This window comes from Juglans microcarpa x Juglans regia, chromosome 7D, assembly GCF_004785595.1.
Source record: "Juglans microcarpa x Juglans regia isolate MS1-56 chromosome 7D, Jm3101_v1.0, whole genome shotgun sequence".
In the NCBI taxonomy this organism is placed as follows: domain Eukaryota; kingdom Viridiplantae; phylum Streptophyta; class Magnoliopsida; order Fagales; family Juglandaceae; genus Juglans; species Juglans microcarpa x Juglans regia.
Window position 1 is genome coordinate 1,462,145 of NC_054606.1, and position 19,785 is coordinate 1,481,929.

Sequence of the window (19,785 nt, forward strand, 5' to 3'; positions counted from 1 at the left end):
AGGCTTCAATGCCATGGCTCGAAACAGTTTTTGGTGGTCAATAAGCACGTTATATTGCACATTAGGCTGAAAGAGAGAATTCCACCAACTATTTCCAAATTTAGAAAAAAACACAAGGGAGTACCTGACCTCTTACAGATGTAAAACCAAGAAAATAAATCTTCTCAAGCCTACTACACGCTTCCAAACAAGGCATCAAGGGAAGCCAAAATTTCCTTTTCAACCCAGCTTCTAGCCAGTTATATTCACCATGTGAATGTCTAATATCTACACATTCACCAGACAAAACATCCACAACAGATGTTTTAAACAATGCAAATATCCAGAAGACAGCCACAAAATCATACGCTATATACCCAAAATGCTGCAAGACTCGGCTCTACAATCATTTCCACCACCAGAACTGTCGAAACAAATATATCTTCCTCATTCGAGCATTGTATGTCAAGAAGGTTCTGGCTTTGACAGGGTCCGCATTCAAATACTCAAAAGCATACATCTGTTTGGCCTCTTCTAAGCCATCGATCTCCATCACTGCCTGTAGTAGCTCATGGGCATCAATTGAACATTTGCTTCGCTCCATTGCATCAGCCAAGCGCCGAATGCTTGATGCTACTGCCAGCATTGCATCCTGGAGTGCATCTGAGCCACGAGAGCGTTTTGGAAGTTGTCTGACAGGCTGGATCAGAGGATCTTGAGTACCATCTGGCATCTGAGCATACTCTGGCGTTCCAGTAAATGATTCTGTCCCATCCGTCTCACTCAGGTCTTCTGAACTTGGGGAAAGATATGAGGCAGAGTCATAATCACAATTCTTTATCTCTGTTGGATGGTTTCCATCCTTCATCTTGGCCCAGCGACTAGGGGCTTGGTAATTTCCACAAACAATTTTTAGTTCATCATACATCTCTATCTGTTTACCTCGAAATCCTCTTGCATCAGGGTGTGCCTATTTAATTAATTGATCAACACCAACCAGCATATAGTAAATAACAGCAAAACATATTGTAAACAGGAAAAAAATAAATTACTTACTGCAATATATCTCTTCCAAAGATCATCGTTGTCGCACTCAATCATCTTTGTATGTGGATTCCACCTGAATCCATCCTGACTTAGCATATCCTTCATTATCTTATACCTCTTCTTAATTGTCTTAAGTCTATTAACAACTTTTTGATTATTTAAGTTCAAGTTAAAGCGAGAGTTCACAGCAATACAAGCAGCAGTGTAAGCATTTTCATTAAAACATTTGTCAATTTTGTTCCCGTTTTTAGCTTGAACAGCAAGGGCTTCAATAAGGCACTTGTCCATTGCGATTGACCATACCACGTTCCTTCCTTTGTGCTTCATATCCCTTCTCTGTCCATGCTGGGCATATTGCTCCATTCCTGAACAGGAAAATACAGATAACTATATTCTGTGGCATCTACTTGCCAAAAATTTAAACTATATTATGTGCCATATGACAAAAGCAGAATTCAAAATACTGAGTGATAGACGATTGACTGCATCATCCCACAAGACAAGAGAAAATGCAGTATCATAGCCCAACATCATCTACATGGATCATGTATTAGTACATGGCATAGTTAGAGGTCACAATCAACATCTGTGATGTAATCTACCACCATCTTCTCTATCACATAAACTTGATGATACCATAAAGGCAAAAGGTAAATTTTTTTAGAGACACTCAATCCAGTGAAAAAATAAAACCCAGCATTAATTTTACTTTTAACAAATAAAACTAAAAAATGATGCCTAGGCCCTACGATACTTAGGCCCACAAATTATCACAAATCCCAACTTGCTTGAACCTTCAAATCATTACTGTGTCTCTTCCTTCATTGACTAATGACTAGCTATCCTCAATCTTATAACAAGTACTTCTAGCTGATAAAGATAATAACCAGTGCAGCCTAAGGCACTTAGCTTGGAATCACCACCGCTGCACCTTTGATGTAGTGTAAGGCGCAACATAAGGCACTTATCTTACAAAATAATGCTCAGCATTTGGTTCCCTTTTGCAGTATGGTAGAATAATACTTGAAACTCCCAGTTTTTAGTTATTTGAAAATTTTCAACTCATCCATAATTGACTTGGTATCCACTTACAAAAAATTGATTCACACCCTCCGCTGGACACAGCACCATAACACCATACAGGCCAAACAAAAAACTGCTAGAGCAAACTCAATACAGCTGATCAAAATTTTTAAGCTAACCTCAACAACTTGTGCTTGGCATTGAGCCTAGTCACAATTATTTTCTATCTACAAACACAATTGAAGTACATCTCGTATCGTATCTTGCTAGTAATTACAGCATTTTGCGAACATCTAGTCGGTCCATGTCTTGTTAACGCACAAAAGGAACAATTATCACGCGAACAATAGCAATAAATTGTTAAGAATTCGTCTCGTGAAATTATTCTACCATGCCCAATAAATGATGTTTGAAAGTTCCCAAATACAAAGATAACACGCACACAGAGAGAAAAGCCCCCACTAAAACCCGGCAAATGCTAACACTTGAATGACGCAATGAAAATGAAAGCAGCTAGTACAACACACCAACACCCCCGACTTAGGTCTTTAAAAAAGAAAGCTACAAAATAAATAAATAAACATCTACACAGAGGAGCAAACTGCATGCATGCATGCATACATACATACTTATACAAGTAAATACCAGATACGAATGCAAGTATGTATGGAGAGAAATCGCGATACCCGAGTCAACGGAGAGAGGAGATTCCGATCTTAGGAGTGGTGGAATTTTCTCGCCGGTCAGATCGCCGGTTCCGACTGCATCTTATCTTCGGGAGATACAGCGACGGCGTTAAGCAAATGGAAGAGGACTACTACTCTGACGGTACATCAAGAGGTTAGGGTTTCTTTTTCTCGAGAAAATAAAAGGTTTGAAAATTTTCCCGACCCGCACTTTCTCGAAAACCAAACGCTTACGAGAGAAAAGTGTACTTGGGTCCAACAGTTCCAGTGCACTACGGTCCGTTAGGATACACGACAGACCTATCATTAGACGCCATCAAAGCAAAAGTCAAAGAAATTAATCTTTAATAATCCATATTAAAATATGCATTATTTTAAAGAGTAATTCTATGTATAACTATGAAGTGCGTAAATATCGCGTAATCACTTTAAAAAAGAGTAGAGTCTATTATTAAAAAATTAATTTTTTTATGTAGATTTTATGTTTTATTTACTTTTTTCAAAATGATTACGCAGTAATTATAAAATTCACAGTTATAAATATTTTTTCTCTATTTTAAAACACATGTAGATGCAATTAAAGGAAATGGCTATGAATTTTTTAATTTGTAAAGTTCTTTCTTCATTCTAAAGAAAAAAAAATGTTGAAAAACATGTTATTTTATTATTTTAACCGAAAGTGGTATATTTTAATTTTTTATAGATAGATATAAATATTTTATAACTCATTTTACAATGAATTAATATGATAGTATTATTGCAGGCATATAACTTGAAGGCATAACAACCATACCTCTAAAATAGAGATATTAGATTCGATCACTTCCTCGACTCAAAAAATAAATGATAGTATTATTATTTTTTAAAAAAATAAAAACTTTTATACAAAACTCAAGATTTTAATTATCTTTATAGTTTTTATTTTTGTAAAGAAATTGATGGCATTGTTGTGGATCAATGATAGTGATTCAGATTTCAGATTTTAGACGTGGCCTGACCATCTACTGCTCAATTTAAGGGAATTGACTGTTGAGACTCGAGACGTGGGAACAATGTCAATGTCGTAATTTCAGGTCATCATAAGCCGTGACTATATAAAATCCCATTTTCATCAGCTCCCCTTTCTTCTCTCTGTCTTCAGTCACTTTGCCTTGGGCATCCGATTTTGGGGTTTTAGGGTTTTGCATAAAATTCCCACTACCTTTCTACGAAAGCCAGCCATGACTGCTCAAACCCAGGAAGAACTCCTTGCTGCCCATCTCGAACAGCAAAAGATCGATGTATCTCTCGCTCTCTCTCTCCATAATAAGTAACATGTTAGATCTCTTTAGTTTTATGATTCAGCATCGCTTGGGGCAAGAAAATGTTCTTTCTTTTTACTCCAAGATTTCCTTTTCTTTTCTGCTGGTGCTTTTAAATAGCTATATGCGCTTTAGATCTTAATGATTTTCTTACCCAACCGTTTTCTTGCTCACAATCTGATAGAAATGATGTTGGAAAATAGAAATCAGTTAATTTCTTCAGGGCACTTAGTGATATAAGTACACGTAAATAAGTTTTAGGATGTAAGACGGATTGGTGACTTTGGAAACTTTTTTTTTTTTTTTTGATATGTAAAATAGGTATTATTCATCCATTCAACTGTCAATTACAAAGTAGAATATGCCCTATTTATGTAGGAGCATTAGAAACTAAGAAGTCAGTGACTTTGGAAGCTATACTGCTACACTGATCGGAAATTGTATATCTGAGGTTTGTGATGTGATATTGGTTATAATTTATATACCTACATAATTTCGATAGTAATTGTATGCGGAATATATTTCGAGAGTGTAAAATAGAACTGATAGTCATAATGGTGTGGGGACGAAGATTAAAAAAAGAAAAAAAAATTGTATATATTACCTGTTGGGGCTACCAAGTAAGGTCAGCTGATTAAGGAAAGCTCAGGTAATAAAATCTCTTAGCTGTTAATTAATTAATTATCTAGTTAAGCAGTCATAGACGGACTGAGTGTCGGGTGCTCTAGGATTATGCAGATTGGGGAAAAACCTTTGATGGGTTGGATCGCACATGCTGCCTTTTCTCTTTTTATTGGTTCTAGTACTTAAATTTTTGTTTTTATGTGGGTAGCTTGACGAGCCCCTAGTTGAAGATGAAGACGAAGATGATGAAGAAGATGATGACGACGACGACAAGGATGACGATGAAGCCGAGGGTAAGTTCACTGCAAATGTTGTGGTGGTGTCTTTGTTTCCTCGTTTATGCTCTTTATTTATCCTTAGTTTCTCTTGATTTTGGTGGCACTAGTGAGTTGCTCATGCACACATATTTATATAAAGTCTCACCCCTTTTTACTATACTTAGGAATGCTTTAAGAGAAATCAAGTAATATTGCATGGTGTAGCACGTATGTATCTATGGCACCTGTCTTCCTATAAGAATTGGTGAAGTGTAAGGTCTTGGCTCCACTAAGACTAATTTGTTGTGAAAACGACCGATAAGAATATTAAAGACCAAGGATTTGGGGAAAAAATTACTGCTTTTTAACGAGTTATGTAGTTGTGTTATCTTGTTTCACGTCACTCGTTTGCCTCTATCGTGCGTCTAACCTGATATGTGTTATCGTCTCTATGTCTGTGTTTTGTCTTATTTCATTGTGATTTCTTCATAATGGTTCCTTTTTTCAATCCGTTTAATAAATATAATCAGGACAACTTGATGGAGACGGTAGTGGAAGGTCAAAGCAAAGCAGAAGTGAAAAGAAAAGTCGGAAAGCAATGTTGAAGCTTGGCATGAAACCTATCGCAGGAGTTAGCAGGGTCACTGTCAAAAAAAGCAAGAATGTTGGTGCCTTTTCAACTACGATTTTTTTTTTTTTTTATGCTTTCCATTTTTAGTCTTTGTTTTTTGCCTAACATTATACTGCTGCTTAAATCAGATACTGTTTGTCATCTCGAAACCGGATGTTTTCAAGAGTCCAACTTCAGATACATATGTAATCTTTGGGGAGGCAAAGATCGAGGATTTGAGCTCTCAACTGCAGACTCAGGCTGCAGAGCAGTTCAAGGCTCCTGATCTCAGCCATGTGATTTCCAAACCTGAGTCTTCGGCCGTGGCCCAAGATGATGAAGAAGTAGATGAGACGGGGGTGGAACCCAAGGACATTGAGTTGGTGATGACACAGGCAGGGGTCTCTAGGTCAAAGGCTGTGAGAGCATTGAAGGTTGCAGATGGGGACATAGTTACAGCCATCATGGATCTTACCAACTGAGAGAAGCTTTTAGTATTATTTTATGTCGAGGATTTTGCAGTTCCGTGGTTTCTAGATCACCTGAACTTTATGGTTTTGGATCTTTTTTCAATTTATTGAATTTTTCTTTTTCTTTGTTCTGCGTTTGTACGAGCAAACCACTCAGACGAATGCATTGTTGAGTGGTAAATTGGAGCCCGTGTTTCTCTATTCGTGTCCGATTTCAAGTTCGGGGACTACGCTTTAGATCCTATTCATTCAAAAGTTGCGCAATTTTAAACAGCCCTTTAATTATTTGAAACCTTCTTTCTTTTTGAAAATGTTGTACCGCCTTGCTGAAGTATTTGTGCGGTGCATTAATCTCTATCCAAAGTTATATTTCTGTAATCAAGACGATATATTCAATTTTTTGAAGGTTAAAGATTTTTTTTTATTATCTATATATGTGCGTGTGTTTGTAATTTTAGAGGACTGAGGGTGCTATAATCCCCAGCCCTTTTGGGTTGGAATCATCTCATGTTCTTGCATGCTAACGACCTTGCCCCGAGTCTCTCTTCACTTCCCATATTCCTGCTTCATTATACCTCTAAACTTAATACAGTTCAAGGGCCACTTCATATATGCCTTACCAATAGAATTGAAAATTGCATGGTTCTGAGAGATGGATGGCAATTTCGGCCAATTGAATATCATATGTGTCATTGACAGTATATATGCTGCACGACTCGTATCGTATCGGTGCTCTTGCCGACCCGATATATCTTGCCATTCGATCGTGCATGCTTAATTGCCAGGCAGCAACAAGTAAAGAAAGCCACCATTGTGTTACTTGTACACTTTAGTGTTAGAACAAGCACATCAAAAAGCGCTTTGATATCTTTTATATGCAGAATCCATGAACTCAAGTTTCAGATTTGGTAAGGAGTTTTATACTACTTTTCCATAATCATGTGAAGTAAATCTTCATGAATTTTCTTATGTATTTAGCCAAAGAAGACTTTTCTACTTCCAGATTATTTCTATTTAGCAATAGAAGGTTCGCCTGTTTTATTAATTTTCATTCCCTAGAAAATATTGAACATCGTTTCTACTCCATGAATCTAAACGCGTACCAAAAGTTTATTCATAACCACTGTTTTCTACAACGTTTCTATCCTTGCCAAAACAAGTACATCATCTTCTCGTTTTTAATGATAAATGTGGATGGATTGCTGCATAAACGAGCAACATATTTCTCATTTTAGTGAATTTCAGCAATAAATGTCTTGAGTATTGTCAATGGTATAGCAGAGAAATTTGTTATTTGCCGGGTGTTTCTCATGAATACATACTGTGTACTCCTACCATACATATTTTGGATCATTAGTAAAGTTTGATTTGTAAAAAAAAATGAAATAAAATGCTGGACATGAATTAAGATCATGGAAAGACAAGCTCGGGAGTTTTTTTTGGTGCTTCACTAACCTTTTGAAATTTAAGTGTAAGCAAATGACTTCATGATCTTTGTATAATGTGTTCTTTTTTCCAAAATAAGTTCCGTCCACTTAGTTAAGTGAGATATTTCTCTAGGCCCAAAGCATTGTCACGCCTAAAAATAGCATGATAGCCAGTCCGAAACAAAATCCAACGATCACCATGAAAGCCTGGAGACAGTTAAAAGAACAAGATGCTTGTAATTGTAGAACATAAATAATTCACTGAAATTCCAGGGATACTTACCTTCCCTTGAGACTCAAACTTAAATTTGTCAGTGAACCATGACAATCCTCTGTCAACAAATGGTGCAAGAGCAAGCGCCCTGCAAAAGAAGCACCACGTTAGAATCAAAAGGTTGTTGCATTGAAACTATATTCTAGCATCAAAAGAAGAAAAATTTACACAATGTTTCCTGCACTTAACATGCCTGCAAACCCAATTAATCAGCATCTAACTCTACATCTTACTTCCGATAATGAATTATGGCTGACTAAAAAGAAACAATCTTTCCTGTTACGTTAAAGAAATAGTGCATGTCAACAGCAACAGATGGGGAGCTTCCCCATTTCTCTAACTGTAGTGTTCTTGAATCTGTCTCAAGTACACTTATGGTTGACTCCTTAAATTCAAGATGGACCCAATAGACAGAAACTACCCCCCCCCCCCCCCCCCCCCCCCCCCCCCCCCCCCCCCCCCCCCCCCCCCCCCCCCCCCCCCCAAAATTCTTTCTCCTTCCCCCACCAATTATGATATGAGATTTGACCCACAGTGAAATGAAACAACAAAATTTGAGATCTAAAAAAACTTTCAATCAGTCTTACCCGCCAGATACAATGTAGAAACACCATGGTGTTCATAAATATTTAAAAATTATCAAGAAATTTGAGTTACAGCAGCTTACCCGCCAGCTCTTATAAGTTTAGTAACTTGGCTTCCAGCCCACACCATGGCCATTATTTTGAGGAATCTGCAAATGACCAAAAGTTTCAGGTCATCATTGAAGTTTTTTATAAGAGTTATTGACATTTTAGATCATTTCTGCTTTATAAGTAATATATCGGTTCCTTTCTTCCTTAGAAAATATTGATATATTACTAGCCACCTTTCAACAGCTGCGAGATAGCCCATCCTTCCGGGTGCAGGAGCAATATGAAACCTAGAATCAGTGCAACTTGTGGTTATGATCTAATATATTCAGAACACCTTCATGGCGATACTGTGTAATATAAATAAAAAGTGAGGCACCTTCTTTGAACATTTCACTATTGATTTTTCAAAGAAGTTACTATTTCCAGTACCATTTGTCATATGATTCTTGAATCACCGTTGATTGGGAAATTATAGTAGTAAATCAACTTTAAAAAAAAATAGAAATCTGAATGCTATTTGTATTGAGACATATTCCTTCATTTCATTTCTACTTTCCTTTTCTTTGTTGTTATTTTTTTAATTCTCGGTACTGTTCCGAGAACATAAAAGGTGTTGTTTCTATAAACATAAAGTCCTCAATATTTCTCCAAATTTTGCGGAAGGTTAGTGTAATCCATGCTACAAAAAACAGCAAACAATAGGATTAGGAAAAATAATATGGAAAGAGGACATTTTCAGGAAATGCTTATCTAAATGGTCAAGTATCTCAAAGAATTACTTTGAAAGTGCCTTTGGATTTCCTAAAACAAAAAAAATAAAACTTGTAGCTTGTTGCGATGTTATCCTTGGGGCAGGATATTGGAAGTTCAAACTAGCCAAGACATTTTCTGATGTTATTGTGCACAGCGAAAGAACTTGGAACAATAATAATTGGCACACACGTTATTTCACTCACCAAACTATGAGAAATGTTGTGAGATAGTAGGTTGTATTCAATAAACCATAGGACAATATTCCTGAAATCCCATATCTCTTTAATCTCTTCAATATGCTGCCAAATTGAACAAACAAAAATAAACTGTTACCATAAGTAAAATGACATCCCCAAGAAACCAAGGTAGTTAGACAAGCATATGGTAAAATGTCATTCCCCAAGAAACCAAGAAAATGGACACGCAGCCTACTTTGCATTTCATACCTTCCCTTGTTCTTTAAAAAAAAAAAATGAAGAAAATCCTGATAGCTAGAAATAGATAAGTGATAATGAGCTTCTGTCCAATAATAGAGCATTTGAAACATGAGTTCCTTGGGCTCTTCGGTTCTTATAATGTCAAAGAAAAGAAGAAACTGACAGAGGTTATGTTATGAGAACAAAAGCAACTCAATCGGAGAAAGCTCATGGGGGGAAAAAAAGAAACAATGAGATATTATGCACTCAAGGGGGTCAAGAGGAAGCCAGGACGGGAAGTGAGAAGGTGTTGTAGTCCTCGCTGAAGTACATCTTCTTGGGCATATTTCCTGTATCGCTGGCAGACTGTGTTGATATAAAATAATAATAATTGGAATGATAACGCTGAAGTGACAATAATACTCGTGCTATATGTTCGTGTGAGCTTGGTGTCCATTTAATCTTGCATTAAACTTTTAACATAATCAGTAATCCAATGACTCTCTCTCGGTCGACCACATTCACAACGTGTAGAGACTAGAGAGTTTAAACAATGTATGCAAGCCATTAATTGCCTTTTGGATGCATTGGAACAAAAACACAGATTCGCCATCATCGTGTCATTAACAAAAAACCAGTAGTCTCTAAGTATTGACCCTAAAATACCGAAAGGCAAGTAGTACGTACTCGTTGAATGTGAGTGGTCCTCCCCGACCAGTTTCATTCTTTTCCGTGGAACCTACAAGAGAAATGCAAAGATGTGAATTTTTTATCTCGAGTAAACGAAACATAAATATACAGAGTCGCTTTCGAATTATTTTAGTTGATGATGCCAATTACCTTCACAGTTCGAAGCATTTGATGTACCATAATCCTAACTCACCCAATAAAGAAAAATGAGAGCAATTGTTATCAGAATAACGTTCGGTAAAACCTAATAAAGGAACAAGCTCATGAAAGAACAATAGTATTACGACCAAATTCTATTCCTTTACACAGATTTCAGCCACAATGAAAGAAAAAAAGAAGAGGAAGAATGGAATGCTCACAGTATCATCACCGCTGATTGAGCAGACTCTGGGTCTTGGCGAACGGCGCAGACTAACCGAGGAGTTGTTTGATTTGTGTAACCAATATCGCCTGGAAACCCTGTGAATGCTCACGCAGGAGAATTCATGGAAACCCTTAAACCCAAAAAAAGGGAAAATAAATATAGTAGGAATAAATCAGAGAGAAAGAGAGATGAAGAATAACAGGTGTTAGCATTACCTGGTGATGATGATAGAGGAGTAAAGGCTGACTGACGAGCTTGAGACCGACAGACATGAGAAAAAAGACGGAGACGGACTGAGAGACAGTGAGCTCTTTTTTTTTTTTTCTTCTTGAAAAAGAGAGAGGATTAACAATGGTATTTTACTCTTTTTTTTTAAAAAAAAAATGTCCTGAATTCCTGAGTGAGCAAAAGTATGGGTAGTTAATTGTCCTTCCGATCTGTATTTCGCGGCTTCGCCTGCGCACGATGGCCGTATGACAGCAGATAAAGTGAGTAAATAGTAATACGCGAATAATAGTAAATAATTTATAAATAATAATAAAATAATTTAAAAATATCTAAAAAAGTTATATTATCTCACATCAGTAACGTCTCGTTTGGTTATTAAATTCATCTCAATTCATCTAAACTTATCATTACAATTTTTTTTAAATTTTAATATAACATATAATAAAGAATTCAATTTTTTTCAAATCACAAAATAATAATAATATTAAAAAATAATATTCTAGGAATATTTTATCATCTCAACTCAATTCAGTTCAATATTCAAACGCAGCATAGTGATAGGACTGAATAACAATAGAAGAAACTGGTCGGCACCGATGCAAACCGACCGTTGGAGCATAGAATCGACCGAAACCAATAGAGAACCAGTCAGTCGATGGTAAAAATTCCTTAAAATCGACACTAGCTAGTTCGATTCCAGTTTAAACCTGCTTCAAACTGTCAAACCAATTGATTAAATAAATATATGTTTTTTATATATATCGTACTTAAAACGACATTGTTCTACTTAAGTTTAAGTAAAACGACGTCGTTTTATACTTAAAATATACCAAAAAAAGAAAATACAAATGAAATGACGATGTTTGGTCTTAAACCAAACGACATCACTTTATACATAACATATTAGAAAAAATATATGAGTAAAACGACGCCGTTTGATTTTAAACCAAATGGCGTCACTTCGATTTGAGCTCATCTTCTTCCCTTCTCTTATTCTTCTCCGATTTTTCAATTTCTCTCATTATCTTTCTCCTCTACAACACTTTCTCTCTTTACTCTTTTAGACAAACCTTGCCGCTAGGAGGATTGAGAACCGTCAGAGTTGATGACTCAATATGGCCGATATTTCTCCTTCCCATCGATTGGTACAATCGGTTGTTCCATGCAACTCTCCTTTATTGGCCCGCGTCAATTTTGGTAAAAAATCGTGCTTATAGGGTTGGTTTTCACTCTGCTTAGCCAATGGCCTCATTTTTTCATGATTTTGTAGGTACTACATTTAATTATCATTATTTTATGAGTAGCATCAAGTATTTAGATAATTATGATGTATTTATGACATCATATTGATGTAATATATTTTTTATTATCATTTATACATTTGCACTGCAACCCAAAATAAACTTGTTTCTAATTCTTTTACAACATTGCCTTTGAATTATAAAATTTGTCTCAAGTATATAAATTGCAATTAAAATCACTAATTTACCTTTTATGTTAAGAAAAATTGAAGGGTTACACTCATATAAAGATATTACAAAAGTAAATTCATAAATTGATATAATTTCATATGATACATTAGTTATTAGATATATTTTTGGATAAAAATAGTTTTATAATTTAACTTATTACATCAAATCACATTAATTTATAAATTTATTTTTATAAAATTAACCTGTGAGTAAAATATTTCTCAAAAAAGAAGAAGAAAAAAGAACAACTACTAAAGAAAACTCAAGACACAAAGAACGAGAAGATCATATGGTGTAGATATGGCAGCTTATTGGAGAAAGTTATACTATGAAATAAGAAAGTGTAAATTATTGAATAGAGAGGAAAATGGAATATTGTTGTAATATATTTGTGGTTTTAGTAAATAAAAAGCCAAAATTTACTCACGGACTCATGTTATTATAAAGAAAAGAAAAATATTACCTCAAAATTACTTGTTGTCCTTTGTCTGCACTTGCATTGTCCCATATTCTCGAGGAAAATGATGATATGATGATCCCTTTCTACCCAAAAGAATGGACTAATGCATGCTTGGAGACTGGAGAGTATGTTAAAAATGAACCTCGATCTATCCAAACGACGGTCTAGATTCATATCATGATATGTTCTGATTTTCCTGCTCGTTACAGAAATCAAAGTAAACGGATCTTTAATATACAATTAAAGATTCATTCATGGAAGTAGACAGGTTGAATTTTGTTGTGTTTATAAAACCGAGGAAAATGAACTTTCAGTTGAATGTGGTACCAATTCATATGGCCAAAAACTGCCGAGGCATGAGAGATGCCACCATTCGTCCCCAACTGCAAATTGAAGGTTCATTATCTCATTTGACATAAGCATTCTCGAATAGACAACTTTTGATTTTGTTTTCAAGCCATGTATCTAAAATGCTGTCATTTTTTAGACTGTTATTAATAAATCTACAAAAATATATTAGATTTCACAAATATAAATCTATAAATTAATACAACTTCATATAATATGTTAGATCTATTTTACAATAACTATAGTTCTATAATTTATCGTACCATATTAAATCACATCAGTTTGTAAATTTATTTTTATAAGATTTATGTGTTGTTAATTAGGTATTTCTCTATTTAAAATTATGTACAATATTATCAAGTGTGATTACAAATAACAAAATTTATTATGAAGATTAATTAACATTTATTTTTTATTTTTTAATTATTAAAATAATAATAAAAATTTAAATACTTAAATATTGTGATTAAGAATAATAAAATTTAAGAGAAAGAATTTTATTTTCAATAATTCTATGTTTTACAATAAAATTTATTATTGTTTTATTTTCTTGGTAGAGGTTTTTCCGGCCAGGTTTAACCAGTTGGGTAGTTATCATGCATGCATGCTGGTAAAGAGCCGGACTGATTCAAAGTGTCATCCTCCTACAACCGTACCACGGACTGTGTAAAACTACGTTTCTTGTGCCTCCAGCGTGATGACCACAAGGGCTGTCAATTGTTAAAAAAGAAAGAAAAAAATTGATGCTGAGGAAACATAAAACAGAAGGAAAGATTCTGACGTTATTTTCCAGGAGATATTCTGAATTATATTAAGTTCTGCACTCTTATCATTGAACAATTCTTTTGATCTGGACAGAATAAATTCGAATGTTTGTTCAGATGCGGCGATTGGCTAGCATTATTCATAAAGAAATCACCTGCATGGTTGCAGCCAACTTGCTCATATCAGACATTTACTAAAGGCAAAAAAACCAAGAAAAAAAAGAAAGAAAGAAAACCAGCTTCGAGTAAGCTGTAATGGAGTTTTATAATCATGTTCGGCTGATGGATAACATCAAAATAGCATTAAAAAAGGTGGCGTTCACACAAGGAACAACGTCATTAAGGAGCTTTGGTTTCATCATTCAATCAAGCAATTATTGTATTTCTGGGAGCTAGACGTCAAGAATCTGCAGACAAACGTACAGTCGTATGATGTTTGAAGTGTAGCATAGGAGCTTGCACCATATAAACAAAGGCCAACTAGATCTTCTTCTCACAATCTGGTTGAAGAACTCCAAGGGCCCATTCCTCGATCGGATATCCGAATATGCGGTGAAACTAAAATTACAGATGCTTTCCTGATTCTCCGCCACCCTTTTCCTCTCATATAGTTTATATAATTTGCTCGACTTTTTATTGCCTTGTTCATCAGACTCTGAAAAAATAACTGATTTTCTACCCCTTTTTTTTTTCCTGGTAACATGTTTCAAATCTTTTTCTTTTCACCTGCTAATATTTTACTCTGCGAGAAGGCCTTTCTTCCAAGATCAAGCACTTATAGTCCTTATAGAGCTACAAACATGGGGGAATGTTGTTTCGGTTGGCATTGCATGCTAGAGAATCAATGAAATGAATAAATAAGCATTCATATGAGAGTGAACATAAAAATCACTTGCGTATAATCTTCATTCTGCTTTGTTTTGTTCTAGCTAGCTCTACCATATTACTTTGAAATTTCCAATTTATATAAGAATATATTCCGGAAAAAAATCATGTCCACAGAGGTTCAGAGGGTAGTGGTGATCCAGGATGCATCAAAGGATGTTAGTCTAGCCGCACTCAGATGGGCACTGAAGGGTTTATCACTAAAGCCTGGAGATGTGATTACCCTTGTTGGAGTTCTTCACCAGGTTAATAACCCTTGTACGTTACCTTTCATGAAACATCGGAAATTCAGTAAGCATTTTTGCTTTCTTTTTTTCTCTTCTTCGTAACGAGAAAATATAAACCATAACAATTGATAAACAGTTGGAACAATGATAAAAGTAAGCATCTATGGAGGTAAAAATGAAATCTCTGTCACAAGTAAGTACTGGTACTGTTGCTAACCTTTTTCTTGTCCCTTACTCCCATTTCTTTTTGTTCTTTTTATTGTCATTTAAATGTTCAGTGGGATTCAAGACCAAGGTAGATGAAACGAACCAGACAATTGTTCAGAAATTGGTTGCCGGAAAGAATGATGAGTACCATAACAATGTGGAGATAATGAAAATTTCAGAGGAGTACGAGGCACAAAAGGTCAGCCTGAAAGTTGTATTGAAATAGTTTTACTGCTTCATCCCTATTAATCATTCATAAAATGGCTGATCATACAATTTTGTGGCCATGAAATTTCTCAGATCGAGTTCTATATAGACGTGCATGCAGGACCTTGTCCAAAGGTGGTTGCCGTTAAGGCTGCCAGAAAGCTGAGGGCAACATGGGTGATACTCGACAGGTCTGTTGAACACCAAAACTGCTGTTCATAATCTGAATATTCATTTACCCTATGAAAGTGAAAAAATAGTGTTAATAATATAATTTATATAATTTAAAAGGGTCATACCAGTAGCAGAGCATCATAGTTTACACCTCATACTTGCAGAATAATTTGATCTAAAACATGTCAGAAGGACAGAGTAATCTTCAAATAATAACTGCACTTTGAATATCATATACTTTGTTTAGAATTTCTGCTTGCCTTGCTATAATATGTTTATATACAGGCAGATGAAGCAAGACAAGAAATACTTCATGGAGAAGCTTTCGTGTGGTATATCAAGGATGAAACGCGACAACAGCGTTCAACTTTTGAGAGGACCAAAAGCAATGGGGGTTGGGGACAGCGCACCCTCGAATACTGAAAGCATCAGTGCCGGTGCGGTCCATGTACCATATAATGAAATGGTACAAGGCAGCACAGATGAAGAACTATCTCCTAACAGTAAGTACATCAACCCATGGTGGCAGGAAATTTTTTGGTATAGAATTGGTCAACAGGTGAATCCCATAACCTATAAAACTGGTCCAACTATATTAATTTGACTCTATGAATAAATATTCCAGAAGAGAGAGAGAGAGAGAGAGAGAGAGAGAGAGAGAGAGAGAGTTCATTTTCTGCAGTAGAAACATCCTACTTAATTGGAAATGTAAGAGATAAAGTGATCATTTGGGAGTCACTTTTTATGGAAATAGAATTAGGTTTGGTTCCATGAAACCCTAGCAAATGTTACACCAAAACCAAAATCGAATTCTTAGAGGTTCATTTCACCAGTCAAGTGCCATTTTAGTAAGGTATCTACCGTAAAGGTATTACTCCCTTCATTGCCTGATACCTGGTAACATAACTTTGCATAGTTGTCATGGCTAGTAAATTTTCAATATACAACTGATTCAGACATTTACACATTCACACATACTAAAATCAAAATGTATACACGATGAACCCACTTATGGATGTGTAATTTGTATTTTCTTCTTTAATGATAACTCAGTACTTGTTCATGTCAACTAATTACAAAGTCCACATTGTTAATTACAGGATTTCCAGGTGATAATCAGAAGAACAGCTTAGACAAAGGACATTGTCCGGATGGTTGTCAACCGCAAGTTCATAGGAGTGAAGCCTCAAGTTCTAGTTGTACTGAGGCCAAGTGTTCACCTTTACATTTTAAGGAGGAAGGAAACACCACAACTACGGAACAGAGAACAGGAGGAGAGCGATCCGCACAGTCCATTTCTGCGAATCGAGAGAGTAGTCCAAAAGAAACATCAAATTTGGGGAGCCCACATGAACAGCAAAACAACAAAAGTGGTTGGACAGAAAAGTGTCTGATGGAGGAGGAATTTCCTAACTCCGTGTGTTCTATATGCGAGAATAGACGACCAAAAATTGGATGGAAGAGAGAATTCACTTATTCAGAACTCCATGCCGCTACAAAGGGATTTTCCCCAAAGAATTTCCTATCAGAAGGTGGATTTGGTTCTGTCTACAGAGGAGTGATGGATGGGCTGAAGATTGCCGTTAAGCAACACAAAAATGCAAGCTTGCAAGGAGAGAAGGAATTCAAGTCTGAAGTTCGTGTACTAAGCAAAGTCAGACATAAGAATCTGGTCAGACTGTTGGGGTCATGTTCAGAAGGAAGCCACAGGCTACTCGTTTATGAATATATCTGCCATGGTTCTTTGGATCAACATCTATCAAGTACGAATACGATCAAATTAAACATCCCTTAATATAGATTTCCTCTTCAATACTTGTAACAGATGTTTTCACGCTACTTACCATTACAAATTAGGGAAAGCTAATCACATGTTCTGCAGAGCACAGCCGCAAACCCATCAGCTGGGATAAAAGGATGAAAATAGCTATGGGAGTTGCCCAGGGCTTACAATATCTGCACAAAAACAAGGTCATCCACAGAGATATGAGACCAAACAACATCCTTATAACCCATGATTACGAAGCTCTGGTAATAAACCAAATACATGTTCTTTTAAATCAGTTTTTAAGATCCTGCAATATATATAAAGTGAAATGTTGGGTCAGTATAATATTAAGTTTTACACTTAAGATGTCTATTCTTGTTCTTGAAATAATAATATCTATATCACTCTTACGAATTCACAGCATCGAGCAAATTCATACCACATCTACTGATCTTCAGATGGTTTTTAGTTACCTAAATCATTTCAATATTATATGTGTTTCATGATTAGGTATTTCACTTCAGTCCATTGAAAGTACTGGATCCAAGAAAATCAGTCTGGCCAGGATACACATTGTTAATGTACTTGTATTATACTGTACTCCACGTAGCACACTTCCATTACACTAAAATTCACCTACCACAGTACTCTAAATAGGGCTTCCCGCATTGTACTGTTATGCACATCAAATGATATGCAATTCTTCCCTTTCTTTTACCACACATCAATATATGATTTCCTTAATCAATTCTAATATGCAGCCAAAGCATAATATTATATCAATATCCATCTAACATGTAAAATGTGTTTACTAGCTTGGTGATTTTGGTCTTGCAAGAACTCAACATGAAGACACAAATAACTCATTAGAGACAATGTTTGTTGGAACTTTGGGATACTTGGCCCCAGAATATGCAGAATGTGGGAAAGCATCAACCAAGACAGACGTGTATGCTTTTGGGGTGGTTCTATTACAGCTAATTACCGGGATGAGGACAACTGACCGTAGACTTGGAGGGAAAAGTCTTGTGGGATGGGTAACTGCTTCAATGCCTCCAAGTTGTTAGTCATGTGAATATGTCTCTAATACTCTCTTAGAGTGCCAATACATTGATTATCTCCAATACATGGAGATATGAGAGATAATCTAGTACATATTTTTTTGAAAATCTTAAACCCTTTAAAAGCAGACCCCGTATTTTTCCTGTCTTTCTCCTATTAAATTTAAGATTACCTTTGAGGGGGTAGAGAAGTGAAAACGAGAAGGAGGATTCAATAAAGAGACAATGCAGTCCTTAAATAAAAATCTTGCAATGAAAAATTGCTTTGAACAAACAGCTCTGGTTGCAGTGATCTATAGGAGAGAAAAAAGCATACAAAAAAAATGACAGGATAAGCATTCCATTGCATGCCACACTTAGCAGTAACTCACATGTTTCCTTTATATGCAGGCAAGACCGCTATTGAAAGAGAAGAACTACCCGGCCTTAATTGACGAGAGGATTGTGGACTCGCACGATGTCCACCAGCTGTTTTGGATGGTTCGAGTAGCAGAAAAATGTCTCTCAAAGGATCCTGATACGAGGTTAACGATGGATAATGTAAGTTTGCATGAGTCAAGCCTTAAGAATGTTGGTGCAAAAACTATGGCATTTAAGAATTTGCCTACTTTTCACGTTCAAGATGCTTGAATCACCAAAATTTGCCTTTTCCAATGCCTGCATTGCATCTAGCGTATTATTAACTTCAGGAATTCGTAAAATTCTGAATAGTACAGACAATTATTTATCTCATTGCTCGTTCTTATCACCCAGAGAATCTCATATGCATTGTTTGTTGTATGATTCAATATTACAGGTGGTTCGGGCTTTAGATTACATAATAGAATGCAACCCAATATGTGGCAAAGTCTGCTCCCCAGCACGATCAGACTCATTCAGCAGCATGCCTGTCACCCCTGACTCACAAGGCAGCATGCAAGACTCCCCTGAATCACATGCTGAAGACGGAAGCATTGTCATGGCATCTGCTTCCACAATTAGCTCGTCCTCTATGCCTAAAAAGTTTACTTGGGGCGGTGAAAACATAGATGAAAATGAGACAGGAGTGCCTCCAACTAATAGAGTGTTACTTTATGATGAGATGATGGTCGCCTAGATACGATGATCCACAACTTCATCTTCAGTGATAGATAATTAATCCGAGTTAATAAATATATAATATCCTATTTTGCGGTCTAAGAGATACCCCCTCCCCCAACAAATTGCTTGTTTAATAATCTCATATAAATAAACAAATAAAAGAGAATGTTGTATACTCCAATGTTATATTGCGCACCAATATGTATTATTTAAGTTATGTATGTATGGTTTAAGTTTTGATTCTCAAAATTCTCAAATATATCGCAAAGTTTCTTCGGTTACTAAGTGCATACTGCAAATTTTCATTTAATTGTGCTCTCAAACAGAGGGCAGTTACATAAAGCATAA

At 35.8% G+C, this 19,785-nt stretch overlaps 4 protein-coding genes across 6 annotated transcripts; 2 read left to right on the forward strand and 2 right to left on the reverse strand.

Moving 5' to 3' along the window:
• Positions 1-67: 67 nt before the first annotated feature.
• Positions 68-2,987, reverse strand: LOC121240083. Its single transcript, XM_041137543.1, has 3 exons — positions 2,736-2,987; positions 1,036-1,391; positions 68-949 (listed from the first exon to the last, which is right to left on the reverse strand). Exons 2-3 carry the CDS (start codon positions 1,387-1,389, stop codon positions 386-388), a joined length of 918 nt encoding a protein of 305 aa, XP_040993477.1. The 5' UTR covers positions 1,390-1,391; positions 2,736-2,987; the 3' UTR covers positions 68-385.
• An 854-nt stretch (positions 2,988-3,841) lies between these two features.
• LOC121239634 (nascent polypeptide-associated complex subunit alpha-like protein 1) lies at positions 3,842-6,252 on the forward strand. The gene is made up of 4 exons (XM_041136911.1): positions 3,842-4,015; positions 4,869-4,953; positions 5,448-5,581; positions 5,677-6,252. The coding sequence occupies exons 1-4, from the start codon at positions 3,956-3,958 to the stop codon at positions 6,007-6,009; spliced, it is 612 nt and encodes a 203-aa protein (XP_040992845.1). The 5' UTR covers positions 3,842-3,955; the 3' UTR covers positions 6,010-6,252.
• Positions 6,253-7,258: 1,006 nt separating this feature from the next.
• LOC121239633 lies at positions 7,259-10,939 on the reverse strand. Its single transcript, XM_041136910.1, has 9 exons — positions 10,772-10,939; positions 10,552-10,686; positions 10,343-10,376; positions 10,190-10,241; positions 9,290-9,385; positions 8,567-8,620; positions 8,366-8,431; positions 7,708-7,786; positions 7,259-7,631 (listed from the first exon to the last, which is right to left on the reverse strand). The coding sequence occupies exons 1-9, from the start codon at positions 10,826-10,828 to the stop codon at positions 7,554-7,556; spliced, it is 651 nt and encodes a 216-aa protein (XP_040992844.1). The 5' UTR covers positions 10,829-10,939; the 3' UTR covers positions 7,259-7,553.
• Positions 10,940-14,160: 3,221 nt separating this feature from the next.
• Positions 14,161-19,536, forward strand: LOC121238301 (probable serine/threonine-protein kinase PBL18). 3 transcript variants are annotated; one of them, XM_041135131.1, is made up of 9 exons: positions 14,161-15,004; positions 15,219-15,346; positions 15,448-15,545; positions 15,814-16,031; positions 16,629-17,291; positions 17,411-17,559; positions 18,112-18,333; positions 18,748-18,897; positions 19,154-19,536. In XM_041135131.1, exons 1-9 carry the CDS (start codon positions 14,821-14,823, stop codon positions 19,451-19,453), a joined length of 2,112 nt encoding a protein of 703 aa, XP_040991065.1. In that variant the 5' UTR covers positions 14,161-14,820; the 3' UTR covers positions 19,454-19,536. The 3 variants fall into 3 exon arrangements, with proteins under 3 accessions (XP_040991065.1, XP_040991067.1, XP_040991066.1); XM_041135133.1 differs by having other exon boundaries at positions 14,163-14,958; XM_041135132.1 differs by having other exon boundaries at positions 14,164-14,971.
• The last annotated feature ends 249 nt before the right edge of the window (positions 19,537-19,785 follow it).

Bases quoted from the DNA above. Each gene is read 5' to 3' on its own strand.
- LOC121240083 (XM_041137543.1), bottom strand. From the start codon at position 1,389: ATGGAGCAATATGCCCAGCATGGACAGAGAAGGGATATGAAGCACAAA. The intron at 950-1,035 runs GTAAGTAATTTA...TTAATTAAATAG, and splicing joins TTTGGAAGAGATATATTGCA to GCACACCCTGATGCAAGAGG.
- LOC121239634 (XM_041136911.1), top strand. From the start codon at position 3,956: ATGACTGCTCAAACCCAGGAAGAACTCCTTGCTGCCCATCTCGAACAG. The intron at 4,016-4,868 runs GTATCTCTCGCT...TTATGTGGGTAG, and splicing joins TCGAACAGCAAAAGATCGAT to CTTGACGAGCCCCTAGTTGA. The intron at 5,582-5,676 runs GTTGGTGCCTTT...TGCTTAAATCAG, and splicing joins CTGTCAAAAAAAGCAAGAAT to ATACTGTTTGTCATCTCGAA.
- LOC121239633 (XM_041136910.1), bottom strand. From the start codon at position 10,828: ATGTCTGTCGGTCTCAAGCTCGTCAGTCAGCCTTTACTCCTCTATCAT. The intron at 7,787-8,365 runs GTAAGCTGCTGT...CTTCTTTTGCAG, and splicing joins AAACTTATAAGAGCTGGCGG to GGCGCTTGCTCTTGCACCAT. The intron at 7,632-7,707 runs GTAAGTATCCCT...AACTGTCTCCAG, and splicing joins AGTTTGAGTCTCAAGGGAAG to GCTTTCATGGTGATCGTTGG.
- LOC121238301 (XM_041135131.1), top strand. From the start codon at position 14,821: ATGTCCACAGAGGTTCAGAGGGTAGTGGTGATCCAGGATGCATCAAAG. The intron at 16,032-16,628 runs GTAAGTACATCA...TGTTAATTACAG, and splicing joins TGAAGAACTATCTCCTAACA to GATTTCCAGGTGATAATCAG. The intron at 18,334-18,747 runs GTAACTGCTTCA...CTTTATATGCAG, and splicing joins GGAAAAGTCTTGTGGGATGG to GCAAGACCGCTATTGAAAGA.